The sequence below is a fragment of the Aulonocara stuartgranti genome (genome assembly GCF_965226115.1).
Source record: "Aulonocara stuartgranti genome assembly, chromosome: 6".
Lineage (NCBI taxonomy): Eukaryota > Metazoa > Chordata > Actinopteri > Cichliformes > Cichlidae > Aulonocara > Aulonocara stuartgranti.
Genome location: NC_138944.1, coordinates 26,367,016 through 26,389,931, shown reverse-complemented (window position 1 = coordinate 26,389,931; position 22,916 = coordinate 26,367,016). Strand labels below are relative to the sequence as shown.

Genomic DNA, 22,916 nt, shown 5'->3' with positions numbered 1-22,916 from the left:
ACCATGCATGGAGGGTTTCACCCCAAGTCCAGCACCCTGAGGCTGTACGCTAAGCGGAAGGAAGGGGGCCGGGGACTGGTGAGTGTCAGCACCACAGTCCAGGATGAGACAAGGAACATCCAAGAATACATTGGGAAGATGGCCCCAACTGACCGAGTGCTCAGTGAATACCTCAGGCAGCAGAAACCCAAGAAAGAGGAGGGAGACGAGGAACCATCATGGAAGGACAGGCCCCTGCACGGTATGTACCACCGGCAGATAGAGGAGGTGGCTGATATCCAGAAATCCTACCAGTGGCTGGACAAAGCTGGACTGAAAGACAGCACAGAGGCACTAATCATGGCAGCACAAGAACAAGCTCTGAGTACAAGATCCATAGAGGCTGGGGTCTATCACACCAGGCAAGACCCCAGGTGCAGGCTGTGTAAAGATGCCCCAGAGACAATCCAGCACATAACAGCAGGGTGCAAGATGCTAGCAGGCAAGGCATACATGGAACGCCATAACCAAGTGGCCGGCATAGTGTACAGGAACATCTGTGCCGAGTATAACCTAGAAGTCCCGAGGTCAAAATGGGAGATGCCCCCAAGGGTGGTGGAGAATGACCGAGCTAAGATCCTGTGGGACTTCCAGATACAGACGGACAAAATGGTGGTGGCTAACCAACCGGACATAGTGGTGGTAGACAAACAGAAGAAGATGGCCGTAGTGATCGATGTAGCGGTTCCGAATGACAGCAATATCAGGAAGAAGGAACACGAGAAGCTGGAGAAATACCAAGGGCTCAGAGAAGAGCTCGAGAGGATGTGGAGGGTGAAGGTAACGGTGGTCCCCGTGGTAATCGGAGCACTAGGTGCGGTGACTCCCAAGCTAGGCGAGTGGCTCCAGCAGATCCCGGGAACGACATCGGAGATCTCTGTCCAGAAGAGCGCAGTCCTGGGAACAGCTAAGATACTGCGCAGGACCCTCAAGCTCCCAGGCCTCTGGTAGAGGACCCGAGCTTGAAGGATAAACCGCCCGCAGGGGCGTGCTGGGTGTTTTTTTTTATATATATATATATATATATATATATATATATATATATATATATATCAGCTATTTATTTTCCTGCTGTTAGTCAATAATTTAGATCTGTGCGTTTTCTATATGTCATATTTCACATAATTACCATCCTAGACTGAAGGAGCATGATGAAAACAATACATTTGAATCTGGATTCTGGTTACAGCACAGAAAATCACTACCCAAATAAGAAGAAATCAGAGCAATTTCTGGTTGAATATTACTAATAACAACAGAGATAATGATGTTGGTACGTCATACCTCTTTGTGTTGTTAAATTAAAATATAAAAAAATCCTTTAGGTGCTTGCCTTGTTTTAAAATGCATATGATCCTGAGGCAGAATTGAGTTAAACTTAATGGGTGACATCAATATATATTATAACCTATGGTTTCACAAAAGTTTGGATGCTGTAAAATGTAAACAAGAACAAAATGCAGTAATTTGCAAATCGTTCAAAGCCTATAATTGAGAAAAATACAAAGGCAACATATCAGAGTCTAAACTGAAAATATTATAAAACTATCAGGTACATGGGCAAAAAATAAGCATACTGGAAATGTTGAGTCTGCAAAAAATCTGTGGTCATTTGTGGTACATAACAGCAATTAATCAATCAGAGAATCGATAAAGATTTCACCAAAACTTTTGCTGAAGGGCCATGATCTATGGGCTCTCAGCTAGCACGACATTAAAAATAGACATGATGCTTTAGTAGAAATCACTGCATGGGCTCAGGATCCATTTTCAGTAAAATATTATTTGTCAACCATTCGCTCTCACATTCACACCTATGGGCAATTTTGAATGACCAGTTAACTGCACTAACTGCATGCCTGGTTGTCTGTGACAGGCTACCGACCTGTCCAGAGTGTACCCTGCCACTCACCCTGTGGTAGCTGAGATAGGCTTCATCCCCTCTACGACCCTGAATTGGATAAATGGACGGAGGGAAGGATGGATGTTATTTGTCACTGCCTCAGCAAATGAAAGTTAAAACACTACCCTGCAAAGAAAGTACATTTTTATCAGCACATAGTTCAAAAGCTGAGACCTGTGATGGTCATGTAGTACACATGGCGTGTTTAACCTGCACATCTGTAGGGCACACAGGGATAAACACACATTTTCAAGCAGCATATGCTACACAGTCCAAATGATGCGTTTCTCAGAAGAATCATTGCTTATTTCAGTGAGAGGATGTCTGTACATATTCTGAATATTCATCATAAAGAGTAACAGTCCTTCCTGTTTGTTTTTGTTACACACTAAAAAAAAATGGATCATTGCAAAAAACAAAATAAAAAAAACCTCAAACAATTCCAGAGAACCCAAACAACGGAAATTATGTATCAAGCAAGAAGAAGGAAGGACTCTGTGGTCTAAATTACTGCAATTTAATTTCAAGAAGGTTGTGTTGTAAAATGTACAGGTGATGCAACACAGTGGTAAATATGCTTCTCCCTAAATGTTCATGAAACTACTCTGAATCTCACATGTTTGACTTTGATACTATTTTACTGCACTATGCATAATTTTCTACATTAATCATATGGACAAAGTCTCATTTAATTTAATCCAAAAGCTTAACCTAATGTAATAAATTTCAATCTCAGTGGAAATCTTTAAAAGCTACAGAAGTTGACTTATATGTTAAAGTGAGTTTATGAGTGTTTCTCACTTTGGGTTTACACATTTTTAAATCACTGTGGAATTTCTCTGTTTTAAAAGAGAAATAAATAAAGTGCATTATAGCTTTAAAAACGTATAATGCAATATTAGTAATAGTATTGTTATTTTTTTATTATTATCATTATTATTATTATGCTATTGGTAAGCTGTGCTGTGAAGGATAAGAGAAAGTCTACCATCTGATAAAAACTCTGGTTGTTAGGGTGCGTGACCCAAACACTGCACAGCTTGGGAAGTACATGAAAAATGGTGTAGGGGGGGAAATAGGGATGAAATGGTGAGGTGAAAGATAGAAGAGGATAGAGGGCACGAGGATGTGCCAGTACGTGTTAGCAGAGACAGAGAGGTTGAGAGAAAAAGAGAGAGAGAGGGAGAGAGAGAGGGGGATTGTGAGAGGTGGAATCATAAAGTACTTCTTGTGTGTCTAGACAGGTTGCTTGTTAGCAGGGCATGGCTAGCCCTGTGGAGGCTAGAGGTTAATTTGGTATCTGCTGCTGTGTTAAACTAAGGTCAGTACTACAAGTCCTTAAGTCATAAACAAGAGTGGTTAAGAGCCATGTATACACCTAGGCACCGGTTAATGAATATTCAATGAAGATTTTTTTCCCCCTTGTCCCTTGTTTCCTTTGTCGTTGCTTGCTTTGTAGAAAATTTTTGGAAAGGAAAAAAACCCACCGTTTTTCTCCATGGCCTTCAGAAATGACCTCTGCGTGCTTACATTTAGTTGTCCTTTGTTATCCTATAGTTGTAACGAATAGTGGCTTTTTGCTTTTTGATTATTCGCTTCCATTCTTGAACGCACCGAATGCAAATGCTTGTGATTTTTATTTCGTAGTACAATAAAAACCAATGATCTAATAAAAACAAACGAAAAAAATGTCCGAGTCATGAAGTTTGTGGATAAAGCAGAACTTATACTCATGACTGGCATTTAATGCAGATGTTTTCTTGGATCTTAGTGGAAACATAATGAGAAAATGTTTGAAGTGAGCTCGCACGAGCAAATCGGGTATAATTCACATGCTGAGAAAAGTGCTTCTGGCCTGTAACCAGCACAAAATCCACCAATGATGGTTAATAAGTCAGCTGAAATAGGGCTTAATTAAAACATTGACACTGTGGGCTGTATCTGTTAACCCGTCAGTGATCACCAGACTGTTCTGCTGCCTATGCATTACATTTGTAATGTATGTCTAAGATGCCAAGTCTTTCTTTGTTTTGTTTTACATATGCTGTAACAGCAGATTCAAAAATAAATAAATACATAAACACATGCAAATACAAAAGCATCAACAGGCTTTGTTTTTGTTTCTAATTTCATTGTTTTTGCTTTTAGTCAGCACATGTTCTCAGGTAAGTAGTAGATTTCCCTCTCTGGTGTCAAATTGCTTCAGGCAGTCTTAAATGTTTGATTTTTTTCCTCACTGTATTCTAATTTTGTATTCATTTGCATTTCATGTGTGTGTGTGTTTTATACATATATATATATATATATATAATTTTGCATTTTAAGGTAATGGATACTGGCTCTTTGACACTTCCCATTGTCAGTGGCTGATATTTATCTGTTACAATAATTTGCTTGGGCTCAAATCAAGTGAAAAATGTATTGATATAAACACTGACTAATGACCAGATTGTTATTTTAAACACCTGTATTGACAGATTTTCACAATCACCACATCATTAGTTTGCTAACAAGTTAAGGCAAAAGAGGCAAGTATTGTATTTTTAATGCTTCTTTATTCATATTTTCTTCTATTTATTTTGGTTTCCCAAAATAGCAAGCATTTAAGCATTTCACAGTAGTAGCAGCAGTATAAAAGCAGGAAACATCAACCGTGTAGTTATTTTCAACCTGTTTTTTTGGAGCCTCACGCCCACACAGAGGCTCAATAAGGCCAGATTTAAACAATAATAATGATAATAACTGGGGGGGGGCAGCTTACATTAATGTTTGGACAAACAGCTAGTCATTTTTCTTCAAAACCTCTCTGACCATGCAGTGTAAACCTGGTCAGCCAGAAAGCATAACAGCAGTGCTGTCAATTGACAGACAAATCCCGTCTCCATCTCCAGACCTCTTAACCCCGAGGGATGGGCTTGTGAAATAGAAAGATTACGGTGACGGGAGATGCTATTGTAGGTGGGAAATGGGGGACTGGACCAAAGCAGGCAGGGGCTTGAGGTGAGTGGGAATAAGGAGGAGGGGGCACATCCCTCTTGTATCCTAAAGCAATATGCAGGATGGGGGTTGAGGTGGGTTGGCAGTGCAAGATGTGGAGAAAGTCTAGACTGCATTGACCCTTTTGAAGCCAGGTTTTCTCTTCAGGTCAAGCTTGATATGGAGAAGATAATGGAAAAGCTTGGGGGACTTTTCAAATAAAAAAACAGATTGGTAGACCAAGTATCCCTTCTCTAGCTTCTGTGTAATCCCAAACTGTATGGAGGTAATAGCCTGGAAGTGATGGGAAACCTTTTTCTTCCTTTAAAAGGCGACCAGGACAACTCAGTTGCATGTCTTGAAGCTTGTATCTATTACTTTTGTAGCACCTAGGGTTCCTTTAAATGGTTGACTTGCTTAAACATCTTGCCTGCCCTCTGTTCTTTTAACTGTACAACAGCGCGGCCGCTTACCGAAACAATTGATCAAATCGTCACATTTACTGCACATCCACAAAACAGAGCTCTGAATCCCTTCACTGTAGCAGGGAAGTGCTGAAGAATTTACATTTCTATGCATCGGTAAATTGCCCACAGAAGCAATAGGAGTGTCCCTGTGCTTTGAGTTTTGCTCCTTATTATTTTCTTGCCCATGACACGTCGCTCAACTTCCACTTAATGACTCAGCTATGAGCGCTGACAGTTGACAGAGGTTGGCTGGCCTGGGGGCCCCGTGCTTAGAGAAGGGGGTGGCACAAGGCAGGCTAGGTGGGATGTAATCACTCCCTGTAATTTGGAGGAAAACCACTGAGCTGCTCACAGTCAAGATGAAAGCCCCGTTCTTGTTCCCATCATTCCACAGCCATCGAGCTCCACTGCTTGCAAAAATCTGAAAAGAGAGCTTCAGAGAACCAATTCTGCCTGGTTGATGTCCCCCAGGGTTTAGTCCTGAGACCATCTCAAATCAGCTACAGCCCCGGAGCCATGTTCTTTCCCCAAGGAGTGTCACTGTAGCCAGACAGTCAGACTGCCCATCCTGTGCTGTATGGCCCGAGCGCAGCCAGCCAACACAACTCTCCTGAGATCCTCCTTAGTGGAAAGAGAGCTCAGTGGAGCTTACGCTGTGGGCTTGTATCTGGCTGTCTGTCTGTCATTCTGTCTGACATTCTCCCATGTTGCCGTTTCCCTTTTATATCTCAATCTGGGGAAAGGAGGGAATGCATTTCAAAGCTGTTCCACATCAGGGAAGGAAAAGAATATATTTTATTTTTCACAATATAGCAAGTTGGATAAGTTTGCCAAAAAGCATCCTGTCGTGAAAATAATTGTCTGAACTGGCCAATAATTGCACTTCGTTAAGCTCAGTGTACTTCATTTCCCCGAATGACCATTTTCACAGCAAGATGGGCCAGTTTGATCACTTTGCACGCAGCGCTATGCTACCAAGTTGCCAAAGGGACACTGTAGTGGTTTTGCTTGATAGATGGTGAATGGTGCTTATACAAGGAGCCACTCCAGTGCACCCATAAATATGCATTGTGACATTTGGAACAAAGCCGCTCGTCCTCTCTTTCCTGATGAGCCCTGCCTGCATACTATAACATATTGCCATACTGTCACACCTTGTGTTTCATAGCCAATCTCTCTGTTCATCAACTTGGCAGATAACCTCTAGATGCTGACAAATGATATGGGCGATGGCATTAGAGCTCTATTGTATGCAAAAGCGGGAAGCAGTTTTCCAACAGTGATGCTTGTGCAAGTAATTAATGATTAATCCTTGTTATTTGATGATGAATATGGTGCAGGGTTGCATGAATATTAAAAAAAAAAAATAAGGCCACACTTTCTATGTTCATTTTTCCCAATCTGCAAATAGTCAGCATCACGTAGATAGTTAATTAAATGTAGTTGCTGTTATTTTAAATTAGCAGAAAATGAAAGATAATTAATAATATTTACTGACCCCCCCCCCCCCCCCCCCCCCCCCCGAGCAGGTTTCTTCCTGTTAAAAGGGAGTTTTTACTTCCCACCATCGCTAAGGTGCTTGCTCATAAGAGGTCATCTGACTGTTGGGATTTTTCTCTGTCTTCTCTGTATTATTGATAACTGTTGTTGTGATTGGGTTCGATATAAATGAAATTAAACTGAATTTAAAGCTAATTGATTGGGTTTAGGATAAGATCATAGTGTGGGATAAACTGCACCTTTTCGCAACTCTGCGCATTGCTGATGAAGTGCAAGGATTACCTATTAACTTGCAGTTTATTAACGATCGTATTATAAATCAGGTCCCAAAACAGGTTTCCCTCTATCAACAAAAGGTTTGGTCTGAGGATGTGTTCTCGCATCCACACACCAGACTCGGGCAAGTGCAGAAGAATGCTCCCAGTCCTCGCTGTAGCATTAAGAACATAGCTGGCCTGGATCTCCAAACACCCCATTGCGTTAGAAAGGAATAAATATCCAAGACAGCCAGAAGCAGTTCCTTTCAAATCCCACACACACGCATATCTCTATCTCTCCTCCATCCCTCTCTCTCTGACTCTGTCTCTCCCTCTCTCTGTCATTTGACCAGCAGTGCTTCCTGCCACTGAGGACCTGTGACTCAACAGCCAGAATACAGCAATGTTCTTTTGCCCACCCTCTTGAATATTCATAGAAATAAGAGGACCCATCCATCTTGCATCCATCCACTTTTATATCTAAAAAAAAGGAATTGTGTGTGTGTGTGTGTGTGTGTTAGAGGTTTACAAGCTAGCACTGGATATCTAAACGGGTGCTGTTGGAGAGGGTAGGGGCGGGGGTAGGGTGGTGGGGGGCTGTTTTACACTAATTTCTTTATCCCTTTCACAGGAGTGCCATGTTACAAGAGAATTCCTGAGGCGAGCCAATGGCCCGATAAATCTGCCGGAGCCTCTCTCTCAATTTGTCTTCGTGGAATGTCAGCTGGCAAGCGCCCAGACACTGAGAACCTCTTTTCACAATGCGCCAATCTAACAGACGAGATCCCATGTTGGAGCTACAGTACGAGGACTGGCATGGATAAATTGCCACGTGCCTTATCTATGTGTCTTTATGTGTAACTGTCTGAGGTCCTCACTCGGCCTCTGGAAGGCCACTTCCTCTTAGACTCGACAGTTAACCTGAACGGCCGGGTGGCTGACATTGACAAAATGCAGGTGTCGCCAAAGAGGAACCTGTTATGTGACACAGACGCTGTGTCAACCCGTCTTACGCCATATGACCCGCAGTGTGAACAGAAATTGTTCTGTTTGGTGTCGTTCATCACTGTGTGGCGCAGTCTCCCACATAGCTCGGTCCAGGTGGCAGAATGGCAGAGTGGGAGAACAGACCATGTTTGTGTGAAGATGCAACAACTATCTCTCTCTTTTTCTCTCTTTCTTTCTCTCATTTGCCTCCCTCTTTCTGCTCTCGCGTTCCCTGTTCAGACAGATCGCTGTGTATCTGTCTTTGGACACTATTTAAAGGTTGTAGGTTAGCAAACAGGAAGATGCCTTCCCACCTGTACCCCTATATGAGCCATGAGTCATGATCCAGTCATAATCCATTTATATGTACAATATTTGGAGGAAAATGCACACGTATGTACACACACTGGTGGGAACATAAAGTTTATTATTAACCAAGAGAAAGTTTTATTTAATGAAGTTCATAAATTAAAAAGTGCTATCATTTTTATGCATTATTTAGACCTAATTTAAAATAGATTATCCCCTAGATACATAGCAGTATGTCTGCATAATGAATGCGTTTATTTGTTAAATTAAGTTGGGTAAAAGTCTGTAAAGCAGATACTTTCAAATAAAAAAACAAACAAGTAAATACCACTCGATCCTCTACATCTCTAACATTTCAACACAGCCCACCACACAAGCGTATTTCGGGGGTTCATGTTACTGCATGACAGTTGGCATGACTGTAAAAAAACGCCATGTGCCAAGTGGAGCTGCCAATGCTCAGCATGGCTGGTTTTAATATTTTAATGTGTTTCATTACAACATTATGGGCCAGATAGCCTTTCTGACGTCCAGACAATTGTCTGCAAATGAACAAGATTACATGACAAGCCCTGAATGACAGCGCTGCCCACTGTTGCCTACCCTAGCCACTTATCTGATGGTAGCCTAGCAACAGATCCCTGACCTGGCTTTGACCTGCACCCGATAAGGTCAACACCTGAAGGCTCTCCCATTGGAGGGCTGGCTGAGAGAGAGGTGGAGCCTGGGGATGCAGGAAGACAAAGGACTCACAGACCAAGGGCAGCCTCCTCTGCATATAGCTCCCTGCTTGTACAAAAGCATGCCAGACCTCCTTACTGGCTTGCATTATACCTGCGTGTGTCTGTGTATTTATGATTGTGTATCAGAGGCAAGGCAGTCAAAAAAAAACTGGCAACAAAAAAAAAGCCCAACTGCTGGTACAGCAACCCCTCATAGCTAATTTAGACGGTGCATTATTTTTGGTAAAGGGTGAAAAATATCTCCACATTTCTCCCAGAATTACTTACAGCAAATGAGAAGTATTGTGGTGACAAGACCGGATAGATACATTATGAAGGAGGTGCTGAATGCGAAACTAATCGACCACAGAAGCCCACCCTGACAGACACCCCTCCCACCACCCCTTCTCTATTATTTGTGTGCATGCACACACGGAAACCTCACTTGGTTTAACAGCAGTGATATGGAAGTTAATCCAAATTGTGATAGTGGCAATATCCTATTAGACCATGGCAATAAAATCAAGCTGAGACTGGTAACGCATTACAGATATCCGAACATGTTCAGCACGCTCCATTACAATGCGAAGTGACATTAATCAGCAGGGGTCCTCTTACACATACATGGAGGCAAAAAACAAACATGCAAATAGTGCACACACAAGCCCGAAGTAAAAGCTCAAAGGAAATATTTGAGCCTTGAAATGATCACTCGATATTATTATTTTTTAAATAATTACTGAAATAACACTGGCTTTTTACAAGATAAGTACAGACATATTGTAAAACAAAACAAAAAAAAGATAGCCAGGCAAGCCAAGCGCAGAGAGGTGGACAAATGAAAAGCAGTTCATAATACTCTTTGTAATTATTTTTGCTCACCCAGCCTCAGGAGTAAAAGGGATTTAGAGGCAGGTGGCAGAGAGTTTTACAGTCCTAATGCTGTGTGAGTTTCTCTTTTTTAAAAAAGTGCCGTTATTCAGTATGCAAAGCGTTTGAAATGATAAAAAGAGCACTACAGTTTTTGTAGACCAGTGTTTGCAAAGGGTGTGTCACGAATAAGCTCGTATATGATTTCTTTCATTTTTTATAACCATAAGTTTTCGCATCTTTCCGTCTCTCTGATGTGCATATTCACTGAGGTTTTGTCACCGTGGTGATGATCATTCAGCCCTGTCAGGTTTGGCGCTAAAATAACTCTCGGCCCTGAGTCGAAGGACCTTTCGCTTCCCTCCAGGGCTTTTTGCAAGACCTCTGCCCCAGTTCACCCAGGGCAACCTAGGCTCCTCCTCTGTATATGTGTGTCTGTGGAAATGTGTGTGCATGCGTGTGTTTGCACTGTCTCCTTACTGTGGGGAAACTGTTGAAGGTCAAAGGGGAGGAAGTTGGCCACCTGCCTCTGTCACACTAACAGTAGCTGAGGGGAAAGAGAGAGGAAGCAGTAGCGGGAGACGTGCCATACACACACACACACATGTGCACTTAAAAGCACACACACACACAAACGAGCACACACAGAGAGAGAAAGTATAAGTAAAAGTTGTATGTGTGCATTCTTTTGTCTGGCAGCTCAGTTTTCAAGGTCAGCTGGGTTGGAGCTTGGAAATCCTTAAATAAGTTGAAATTATTGTCATTTGAGTCACATACTCTTAAATTTCCAGCACTTTGTGATGCTTCCCTTTTTTTTCACTGAACATTTTATTGACCTTTGTAAAAGTTTGTTTATCTGATCCTCACACTTTTATTCCTGAGTCAGAGAAGCAACTCCTATAGGCTCCAGGAGACCCGCTGCTAAAAAAAACCTGGTGCAGGGAGTTCTCCATTGGTATTTGCTAGAGGCGACAACCCTGCTCGCACCCTGCATAAATGTGCCAACCGAGGACGAGAGCATAGAAGGCCAGAGGGCAAAAAGGGAGTGAACCACCTGCTTCTGTCACACTGTCAGGATGAAGGCGGATAAGTGTAAATAGGGTGAAGTGTGTGTGTGTGTATATGTGTGTGTAAGGGCTGGGTTGTGGATATTGTGTAGGAGGAAGGGGGGACAGGTGGCACGCCGGACAGCGCTGGCACGAGCCACCCAAGGATTTATCACTCAGCGACAGTCATGGCTGGGCAGGGGACAGATGTTGCTGTTTACCCCAGGGCAACATCTGACTGACTGAGCCTAGCATTGGCCCAACCAGCCCAGCCCAGCCAGCACAGGATGGGGCCTGAGAGGATTGAGGAGAGGGAGGTAGGGGAAGCGACAGAGGAGGAGAAGAAGAAAGTGGATAGATGCTCAGTTTACCCCCAAGGTACACAAGCAAGCGAGCCCATTTCTTTCCAATCTGCTCCATGCTCCACTGAAGCACCTGAAACTCATTTAGCCCCCACTAACTGTTGTGCCACTATAGGGAAGCATTTTAATAAGTAGTAATAATGCCACATGACAATATGAGCTTTCATCAGAGGCCTGAAACCTAAACCAGCTACTGGGAAGTGAAACAAAGAAATTGTAATTGACCTCGGATGTACTGCGCATTAGTTAACAAAGCAGACACAAACACACGGCCCTTAAGATGTAATTAGTGCATGCACGAATACACACGCGCTGCACATGTGTTCCACCAGGGTCATGTGAGAAGTTTTAAGAGGCTGTCACCAGCAAAATAGTTGAAGCATTCCTCCCTTGAGCAATGAGGAACGACCTTTAGGTTCAACCGTGAGTGAGGTCATGTCATTGTTGCCATGGCTACTATCAGCAGGCTGCCCTGTTGCTCGCATTACCTCAGCTGCCTGGCATTGTCAGGGTCAGAGAACAGGCTGTGACCTCCCCATGGTGACCAAACTCAATGGGGAACAGAAAAAAGCTCCACTAAGACAAACACTAGTGTCCTATTTGGCTGATCTGCTGTTAATGTAAATGCTTAGTGGAAATTATGGCATTTCCGAGACAATGCAAAAGATATTCTTTGATGATTTGTGCCTTGAAGAAGTCAGCCTTGTAAAGTGAGTGTGATATAACATACAGTTTGCTATCATTAATGATCACTAATGTGGTGTAATAAGCTAAGGGTGGACAAGCAGACCAAGATTTTGCACAGGAGCACGACACACAATGGCTTAAAGGAGAGATCTGCAGTGCCACTGTTAGGCTACAAATGTGCAAACAAGAAAACTGTCTCCAGCAAGAAGAAACGCACATTTATCTGAGATTTCATCGAAAAACTGCAAACCACATCACTGATGGTGTGATCAAAAGTAGCTCGCTCTGCAGGAGTGTATGCATGGAAGCTGATCGGAAAGTAAATACAGTAAAGTCATCTGTGATAAGGCCTGTTAGCTCGATGACTCTGTCCACAGTGAACGCTCTACACGTTTATCTTTTAGTGTTTAAACTAAGAGTTTCTTTCTGATGTAGTGCAAGAAACCGTCTAGAGGTCTTGTCTTTTGCATATTTTATGTTGTAGAGAAAAAAACAAGCTGCAAGCAGAAAGAAACCTAAACGATTTGAACCTCTTTTGTTTCCCAGCTCATAAGCTTTCTGCCTGGAGAACCTGTCTTTGTCCATCTGCATGTGCACGTGAGAAACAGCTGTTTACACGCCACAAACACACTGGGACAACTCTATTAAAATTTTAATATAAATCATTGTAATATTCAGCATCACAACCCAACATTATCCTCTCCACAAATGAAAAAAAAACCTAATGGAGTGTCTTAATCATTTCATGCAGGAGATGCAATATAAAATCGCTCTTTTGCTATTTGTGGAACATGTTTGTCCACTCTCCTCCTGATAGGCCCCATTTAATCATGTTGTTCTGTTTCCTAATTAGCAGAAATGCAAAGTGTCTTTGTCACCTGTGGACAGCCAAGAGGGCTAATTTGGGCTTTTCACTAATTGCCACGGTAACGAGCCTCCTGCGCCTCCGCTGGGGGTGGGTGGAAGGCATGGCAGGAGGAGGACTGGAGAATGGAAGGATGGAGGGATGAAGACACAGCTCTGCTCACACACGGCCGAGGTGTGAAAGAACGCGGCAGGCCAACAGAACACAGCCTGGAGGAGTCCAACAGCAGGGAGTGGGGGACAGCCTGCGCTGTGAAAAAGCCCCAACACCCAGCTGAGAGGGAGGAGGATTCAGCTCTGGCCAGTTTTGCTCTCTCTCAACTTTGATGGGGAGATGACTACATTGGGTTGGATAACTGTTGGACATTTTTCTGACACCGACACTTGTTTTTTCCCCCACCTGATTTAATACAGGTTTCCACACAAATGCACTCTTTTAAAAAACTGTTCTTATTATAGACAAACTCCAGGAATAACTCTGCAGGCCGTTTTTTTACATGAAGTTTGACATGTGTGAAGCCTGAGTGTATTCTTCTTGTTGCACTTTTCATACACATTGCAAATTATGTTGAAATTAAATTTAAAAAAGAAGAAGAATGCATTGCATCTAGTCGTACTCACCACAAGCCCCCTGTTATTTATTTCCATTTATTATTAACTTTTACCGTGACGCAAATTGAGGGCTAATATTAATTGTGATAAGGATTATATATACATATATATATATATATACATTAGGGTTTTAGTGAAAATGTATCCACAGAGCGCTGAATTTAATGTTAAATTTCGCCCCGGATTTAGCGAGTTCCACCAGCAGGTCAAAGCGAAGATGTGCATTCATGTTTGCATGCACCGCATAAATTATTGTCGCGCTGTTTTTTTTTTATTTTTTATCTCTATACATATAAAAATATATTTATTTATTTATAATGGTTTTTTTGTTTGTTTTGTTTTTGTGGGAAGGAAATTGCCCTGACTCCCTTTAATGCAACCCGACTCCATCAATATGCTCTCTCCGCCGAATTATGTCCCTGCTTTCTCAAATATATTTTTTGTTCAGTAATACACTCTGAAAGCTTGGGGGCACCTTGTCCGTACGCTGCTCTCGGGGGCGAGCTCCTCCAATGTGTACGTGCGCGCAAGTGTGCGTTTGAGTGAGTGAGTGAGTGTGTATGCGAGAGAGAGAGAGAGCGCGCGTGTGAGCGCCTGTGTGAGCGAGAGAGAGAGCGCGCGTCTGTGTATGTGTGTGTGTGTGCGTGCGCGCGCGTGTCTGCCTGCTCTGCTGTTGCTGCCCTTTGATCCCTGCATTAGTGTTAGTTAGGGGCTCGGAGACACACTTGCACCGAGAGCAGCCATAGTCAAGACACGGCAACAACAACAGCGGCACCTCCTCCGCCTGTGTGTTCCCATTCCCCCAACAATACACTTTAAACCGAGCAAAGCCAGGTGCACGACCAAGTCCCTGCCATCACTGGCGCCTCCAGTCTCAATGGGAAAAACCTTTTTTCTCCTTATCCCTAAACAAGGACGAGAATGTGATTAAAAACGGGGGAAAATGCCAAGGAGGAAGCAGGAGCAACCCAAGCGCCTGCCTTCACGTAAGTCGTTCGCTCGTTTTGTGCAATTTTAACGGCTCTCCGTGTGTTTTGCGCAGTAGTTTAGGGTTAAAGAGGTGAAACAGACAAAAGACTCGGCGTAGGTTATTTCTCCCCTTTTTAGGTCCGAGCGAGGCAGCCATGTTGTTGGCGATGGGTAACGTTAGCCTAGGCAGTGAGTGGATAAATGATACGTGGCTTTAATAAGGGTATAATCGATAAAGGTCCGGTTCCGCTAAAGGTTGCGGTCAGTTGGCATATGTGTCGGTTGTGTGTGCGTGTGGGGCGATAACGGCCGAGCGTTTTCGGTAATGCGTTCGCCTCCGCTAGGTCGCTTTTCGGGTAGAAAGGGGAGGATCTGGGAGTCTGGCCGCAATAAAATGAAGGGTCAGTCGGATCAGACGAGCCAGACTCTGGCTACCCGTACTCCAGTGTTCCTAGTTAGCAATAGCGCTATCTAGCAACGCTCGGTAAACTTCATTTCGTCGGCAATAAACGTCCAACTTTCGCCTCATAGTTTTTTGCGGCTCCCCAGTCGTAGAGACGAAAATTCTTCTCGCTTGTTTGTCATCGACTTTTTATTTTTATTTTTTAAAGTATGGTTAATTTCTCTTTTCTTTTTTTTTCTTTCCGAGGCAATGCAATTTTTCCTCTCCCCCCTACCCCTCCCAGTCTGCATGCAGGCTGTGTCAGAGCCATGGTCGGTCACCTGAAGTTCAGGGTTTTTCCCCCCTTCCCTTTTGCAGCCATTCATTGCAGACAGACTACGATCAATAACGCGGTTAGAAAAAGGAAACGACACTTGTGCTTCTTTACTACGTTTCTCACGGTAACGCCGTGCAAACGCCGCAGAAAGCCCATTAGAGAATCTCGTGCTGAAGCTGAATTGGGAAGAAGCTCGTTTTTTTTTCCTTTTTACTTTTTTGTGTTTGACCCTACCGTGTCTTGGATGTTCGTATTGTGCCTTTTATCAGTCCAGATAATGAAAAGCTGCAGTGACATTCTCTGACCACTAGAGGATTGCTGGAGACGTTAGCGTGGCCGATGACAACTATTATTAAAGGGTTTATCCAAGAGTGGCATTTAGTCTGCTCTTAATCATTCTTGCCCAACACGTGCGTAAGCAAAAGAGCACAATTAGTCATATTAGTATGTAAATGTAATGAATAATGAGTGATTCATGTTTACATCAACAGTGGCTTGATGCATTTGTCTATATGGCACTGTCTTCTTCTTCTTCTTCATCATCATCATTTCTTAAATGTCAGATCCGGGGAGCTGCTCGGCCTAACCAGCACAGATCCCATTTTCCTTTTCTCCACTGTTAATATTAACTGATCTACTGTTCAGGTGTTTGACCTAGGCTTGAACTTGGGGAAATTGCAGCGGTTGGCTGGGAGGCATAGAGGTGGAGACGAGGTGACAGTGGGTGCAGGGACTCTGTGTGTATGTGTGTGTGTGTGTGTGTGTGTGTGTGTGCGCTCCGGACTTGACTGACAGCGAGTCCTCGCTGATGTGCTGCATGAGGAGTGTGTAAGTCACATGGATGAACCGCGCAGAAGCAGGGTCACGACGTTTAAATGATAAGAATCCACTTCAGCCTGCGTACTATCACTACACATCCTAGAGGGAGGGTGTCTTTAACGGTAGTTGTGCAAAGGCATGTGTTTTGCCAAAGTCTTGTGTGTCATGACGTGTGTCGAGCGCTCGCCATAGCCCTGAAATGCAAGCAGTGACACATTAATTTCACACGTGAGGTGAGAGTGACCCTTTTCTGTGAGGTGTATTCATCAGTTTGCTCTGCCATTCTCTCTTTAAGAAAGGTTTCAGATTGGGGGTGGGGGGTTTCTACTGTACAGCCCACTGTACTCCTACGAGCTTATACTCGGCTTTTCCTGGAAATAAGAACACGTCTGTAGTCCTGCTCAGGTGGAGTGACTCACTTTGTGATATATATTCAAATAAATTGTATTTTGTGTGTGTGTGTGGGGGGGGCGGAGGGCTGCAGCACTTGAATATCTATTAAACCATCTCAATTTTTGCATTCTAGACTTTGAAAGAAGCAGCAAGGTAAAGGCACTGACTTTTAAGGATGGAGTTTGTTAGTTTAAAATGTAAATATTTGGTATAGTGTGTGAATCGAAATGAACCGTTCTATCAGACGAGCGGTGAGCTGATTAAAATATAAGATCCAAGCAGAGGGGAATGAGAGGGGTTGCTTAAGATTTGTGATTTACGACAACCGGTGTTTTCAGAAGGTGCACACGGTTTCGTGATAAAAGCTGTTTGGCACAGTGTGATTATGTATAGTCTGGATCAGCAACACAAGATGTCCCAGTATTTTCTCTCTTTTTGAGCACATCAACCTTTCAATTAAGCCGCTTCGTAATTGGCCTGCAACAAAAATACTCTTCACCCACGTATCTGAAACCATGCACTCCCGTGTAGGCACTGTACTGGAGCACTGCTGTGCCTGTTCCTGGCTCTAAATGAAAGCTGCTTTTTTTTTTCTGATTTAGGAGTTGTTTCCCTCCTCAGTCAACAAACTGTCACAGAAAAGTATGAATTTGTCAGAAGCTTTTTGCGCTTTGTTTTGGATCTTCCCACTCTAGAATGGAAGTGTCACCCCATGCCATTCGCTGTCAGTCTGTGTGTTTTTCATTATTCAGCCAACAACACCCTAGTGGTGTGCCAGCCAACGAGCACAATATCGAGCTTCAAATCTCTTCATCTGTGGTGAAAAAGGGCAAGCTAATACACTGGCTTTAATGCTGGAGGTGCTTTATCTTAGCACAGACCCAGATATATGGGCTGTGCTGCCCAGTGTGCAGTGTCCTATTGTCTGTGGCACAGCTTGTGAGTGGAGACTATTCTTTAAGTGCGTGTGCATGGCACACACATGTGAAAGTGTTATGAAAGTGAACACACAACCTCTTGTGTGTGTGTGTGTTGTGTCTGTGGGTACATAAGCTGGCTATGGAGGTCACAGTACAGTATGGCGCCTTCACTCTGACAAGTAAACATGACCTTTGGTGCCACAATGAAAACAGCCATTCTTTATGACCTTGTGGTGTGTTATTGTGTGTGTGTGTGTGTGTAATGTTGCTGCTTTATTACTTGCGATTCAAAGTTAGGTTAAAATGCGTAAAAGTTTGGATATTTTGCATGTGACTTTGTGCATTCGAAAATGTGAGAAGCAGCATTTTTGCCGCCTTCTGTCCCCAAAATGTCCATATCCCAGCTTCCGCTTTACTCGGATCACCCGCTCCGCACCACCTCGTGCTTCTCAAACAATCAAGAAGAGCCACATCACAAAAAGCACCGTCCTCAGCGACTGGGGAGGAGCCTTCTCCGTCCGCCCCTGGTTATCTTCAGCTGAAATGGAGTTGCATTGGACATTTCTAGATCTAACTCTGCTCGTCTTTGTCAGCCAATAGCTGACAGACTGGGTGGCTCTGGAGCTTACTGTAATGGCGGGTCACTGGCTACCTTCCACTTGCTATGATTATAATGACCTTGGTGGGGCTGGGGCTTGAAAACATTGGATTAAGGGGAAAGGAAAATGAGAGGAGGTTTCCATTTCGCTCTTGGCATAAAATTTGTGGGGGAATTTCTGCCAAGAACACCCCCTCCCCAACACACACACACACCCTAACATCACCACCGCTGCCCCTCAAGTTGATGAGGCTTGGGTGCACTGGCGGCGTCGGGCGAGTAGAGCTCAAGCGAGTAATGATACACAGCCTTTAACTTAGAAATGAATTATAGGGCAGGGGAAAGGTGGCGGACGCCTCTCTCGCTGTATAGTCTTTGAGAGAAGAGAAACCTGCTGCTGCTTCTTCTTCTTCTTCTTCTTCTTTGTAAGCAAAAAAGAAGAAGAAGAGTCCAGCTGCCTTTTGTGTTTCACTTAATAGTAACAGAAAAACACTGAGAGTGATGCGAGTTTGGGCAAGGTTTAATGGGCCTGGTTTCAAAGAAGTAACTAAGCCTCAGGGTGAGGATCAATATTTATACCAAATGTTAACCTTATTTGCTGCTTCAGACAATTGGCTCAAAGCACACAGACTACAAAAAAAGAAAAGGAAAAAAAAACATTTCTTAAGAAGCAAAACTCTGTGTGGATCTGTTACTTGAAAATAATGTGAAATGAACACGCTGTAAAAAATTCTGTTTCACATCCTGTTGAAGGCATCATTTGAAATGCTAACCGCTCTTTACACAACCAGGCTAATACCTTACTGAGTGGGTTTGTTTTTTTTTGTTTGTTTTTTTTGGTATTATGTCTCCCTTAGATTTTGGTTATGTTTGTTACTCGAGAACATCTGAATGCAGGCATGTCAATTGAAAACTCCTAACACTCGGGTTCAAGTGTGTTGGTCAGTGTCACGTTGGTAAAGCACAATGGAGATTTTTTTTTCTTCTTTTTTTGTCGTTAATTCAGTTTCTTTTCACTTTAATTGGATTTTATCACCAATACAGAAATCAGAAATACAATACTTTGAGACACAAAACCACGAGCCTGGATTTCCTATAACTTCTTTTTGCAGTAAATACAAGTCTGGGCTAAAGCAACATAAAGACACACAGCATCACAGAAATTCATTTTTTTGTATGTGTTGGGACAGAAGATGAACAATTGTGCTGAGATTTCTGGTGATAATTTGACATGTTTACGAAAGAAATCTGTTTTCTTGGAAGACTGCGTGCACTTACGGTTACCTAGACCACAGCGTGCTAGTCAAACCAAAACTACAAGGCCTGCTTGGATCTTTGTGGATTCATAGCTAGTTGAAGCACCACACAATGACAAGTGGTGGGCCAGACATAATCCTTTTGTGTCTAGACACACTCACACAAGTTATGCAGATTGTTATATTACCTCGCCAAGTCTTTTGAGGTTTCACGACCCAAGCGTCTGTGTGCATTTTTTTTCTTTTTTTTTAATTAATGGAGGAGAATCATGCAAGTCGGTCTCTTGCATACTGAGAAGGGCTATAACAGTACCAAATGCTAAAGGTTGTAAATACAGGATGATTTGCACTTGAACTTCAAGCTCTTGCTGGGCTACAATGATAAAGCATCATGTACACATAGTAGTGTGACTGGAACATCGTCAGTAATGACGTTTTTATGTTAGATGGTGAGACTGAGTATCACCGTATTTGTGCAGAAAAAATATTAGATTTTTTTTTTTTTTTTTTTTTTTGATTTAGAAAAAGAAAAAGCTCCCCAAACTTGGACAGTTTTTTTTCCTTGTGGTAATGCATTAATGTGCAGTCTTGGCCTGAGTTATAGGAGATTAGAAGATATTAGAGTTTTTGAAGATTGAATAAATATTATCCTTTTTCCCCTTTATTAAATATGTTTGAGAAAGGAAAAAGTCCCGTGCCTTTTTTCTGCATTTGAGTGACGGAGAGAGACGGGAAGCCCGGGGGGAAAGAGCGGGGTAACGACTTGTAGTAAAGATCCATCTGGCTGGGAATCGAACTTGGGACTTGGCTGACGGACGGTTTTTGTGCTCATGTGATACTCACCCAGTCACACTTTGGATCTCCCCCAGCTGGTTTAATACAATTCAGCGACATTTTTAGCAGAAGAACTGACAGAGAGGCGTGCCGCTCATAGAAATATAAAGACTGTTTAATAAAGAGTAAAGGAATGCATTTGACCAGTCACAGTAAACAAGCATTAAAAAGCTTACTGTTCGAGCCTGTGGTAAGTTAGGTGTCTTAAAAATAAATTCTGGTACAGTGTAACAAAGTTTAGTTCAAATTGTAACACAGGAAAAAAAAAACTTGATCTGAAATGGTCAACTTGGAAAGGTTTTTTTTTTTTTTCAGATGTGTGTTATCTAATCATTTCAAAGTGCTTTCTCTGAGCAGAGAGTCCTCTGCAGCACAAAATCAGTAGTCAGCCTAATACTTCAGTACAGTACCTGCCTGTCTGCCTGGTCACAATCAGAACCCCCTCTGTGAGGAATGGAAGTGCCTCAGCCTTGGTAACGATTTTTCCCGTGTTGACAAGTCACAACATGGAGATCTACAGCTCGGAGAGCAGCCCTTTGGCTACGCAGAGCCCTGCTTGCACTGAGTAATAGCAATCTCACAGGAGTAGCAGGCTTTCAGCTGGCAGCAGTTCATACGGAACAGCTCGCCGGTGCAGCTGGGAAAGACAGAGCAGAGTGGAGAGGGAGAGAGGAGCTGGTGGTGGTAGCAGCAGTGGAGATGGAGGGAGGGAGGAAGTGGAGAGGAAGAGCTGTTAAGAGCTTTGGGCGGTTTCTCTGTTGTTGTACCACACAAGTGCATCCAGGCCCTGCAGGACAAGCCTTTAACAGGCATGAGGGATGGAGAGCATGAGAGGAGGAGGAGGAGGCGGCGGCGGCGGTGGTGGTGGTGGAGGAGGAGGAGGAGGAGGAGGAGGGAGGTGGTGGTGGTGGTCTGGGGAGCCGAAGCTGGCTAGTCGTGCCAGACGCTCGCTCTAAACAGGGATGTGATTTATTGTTTGCCTCTGTCTCACGTTTCACTCCTAGAAAGACACTTAAATTGCGTTGTTGAGAGATAAAGTACTTCCTCAATTGTCTTAAAAGAACGACCACCCCCTGCGGGCTGTGAAGAATTTTTTGAGCATGTGGTACATCATTAACAAGTGCACCAAACTGGGAATATTTTTGGCACAAGGTGGCATCTTGATTTTGTTTTTCGTCTGTGGATTCCGCTTGGTTTATTGCTTCCTTTTTTTCTTTTTTTTTTTAACTGTCTATATACAGATCCTACTGCTTATGTATATTACGCATTAATTACTTACAAAGCTGCCTTTTAAAACTCTGTAATTCAATGTACGTATATTTCCTAGTGGGCTGGCCAACACGTTGATCTTTGTCACCCTTGCTGAGTGCACTCGGCACGGCACAGTGCTATGGGATGACCTCACTTCCTGTGTGGGTAGAAGAGGGCAGGAGGCCTCGTACGCACACGCGCACACACACACACACACACACACACACACACACACACACACACACACACACAGACAGACATTCTGAAGCACAGCCTGGCTTCAGTTAGCCTTCAGCGCACCAGCCAGGCTAACCCCTCTCCCTCCATTTGGCGCGGACGCGTTTCGTCTTTGCGCATTTGGGCAGACACGAGCACGACGTGGGCTAATGTCTTTAACTAGCTGGTCTAACAGCTGTGTGTTTACAGCTTTTTGGGACATAGGATCAGTTTTATGGGAAAATTAAAAGTACAGAAGGGGGGGGTCCATCACAGACACAGGATAGTAAGACCATAAGGCAGTGACAGCTCTCTAGGGAAACAATATATCACCTCTAAAAGAGGGTGTGGAAGTGTTTGGCAGTGGGACAAAAATCCAGAGAAGTTAAAATCACTGATGTGATGGCATCTCCTGAGAAAGACATTGTCAGGGCGGTGTTAGGTTATTTACGATGTAGTTGTTTCATCTTCTGGCGTATTAAAACAAATATCTTGCCTTTCATTGTTAACCAAGGGCACATGCTCACTTGATTCCGACCTTACAATTCTAAAGAGATTAGCAAATAAGTGGATGTTTTTTGAGTGCAGAGTCCAGTGGCTTATGGTTCTTTTAAAGAAGCCAAAACCATAAGTAGAAACAAATTAAGCTGGACAAATTAGTCGAGTCAAGTTACCAGCGGTCGGATGTGGGAAGCTAAAAGACAGAATCAGGTGGCTCAGCTCATAATTGCCCGTATGTTCCCACACCCCACCAGTGTTTTGACCGAGGTCCATGTTGGTTCAGATTGCCATGCCATTAATCCCTCGTACTCTACAGGGGAGTGGTCAGCGGCAGATGTATTTGCACTTCCTCCAGAAGGTTTTCTAGATTAGCCCAAATCCTCCCAGAAAAACCTTTTTAAAACCTCATTTGGCACGCACAGTCAGACTTTGTGCTCATAGCTGGCCAGAGAGCCGTGCCTCCCTCTACGTCTCATTCTCTCCGACTCCCCTGATATTATTATTTTTTGTTTTGGGGTTGTTTTTTTTGTTGTTGTGGTTTTTATTTTTATTTTTCGTATCCCTACCTTGTGGTTCTCGCAGCTTAGCCCCACGTCGATTTTTGGACTGGGCAGTGTAATTGTTTGGAAAGTCGGTTGTGTCATTTGCATGTAGCAAGCAGCCACTTTTCCAGTTTCAGTGGTTTGACCTTGTTGTACCTGCCAGCCAGAAATGAGATCATCAGAAGAGTAGACGAGAAGCTGACATCTCTCCTCCACCTACCCGTGGCTTTAAGTGATGGTTGTCATAGCAATCATTATGCCACAGAACAGACTCAGTGGGTGAAGGATGGCTTTGAA

The 22,916-nt window shown here is 43.4% G+C and overlaps 1 protein-coding gene across 1 annotated transcript in view; it reads left to right on the top strand.

The window, feature by feature from the left end:
• The first annotated feature begins 14,097 nt into the window (after positions 1-14,097).
• znf827 (zinc finger protein 827) overlaps positions 14,098-22,916 on the top strand; it is a 75,102-nt gene continuing 66,283 nt past the window's right edge. The window contains exon 1 of the mRNA XM_082537102.1: positions 14,098-14,587. Within this exon, the coding sequence (XP_082393228.1) occupies positions 14,545-14,587 (43 nt within the window). The 5' untranslated portion in view covers positions 14,098-14,544. The remainder of the gene's footprint in view (positions 14,588-22,916) is intronic.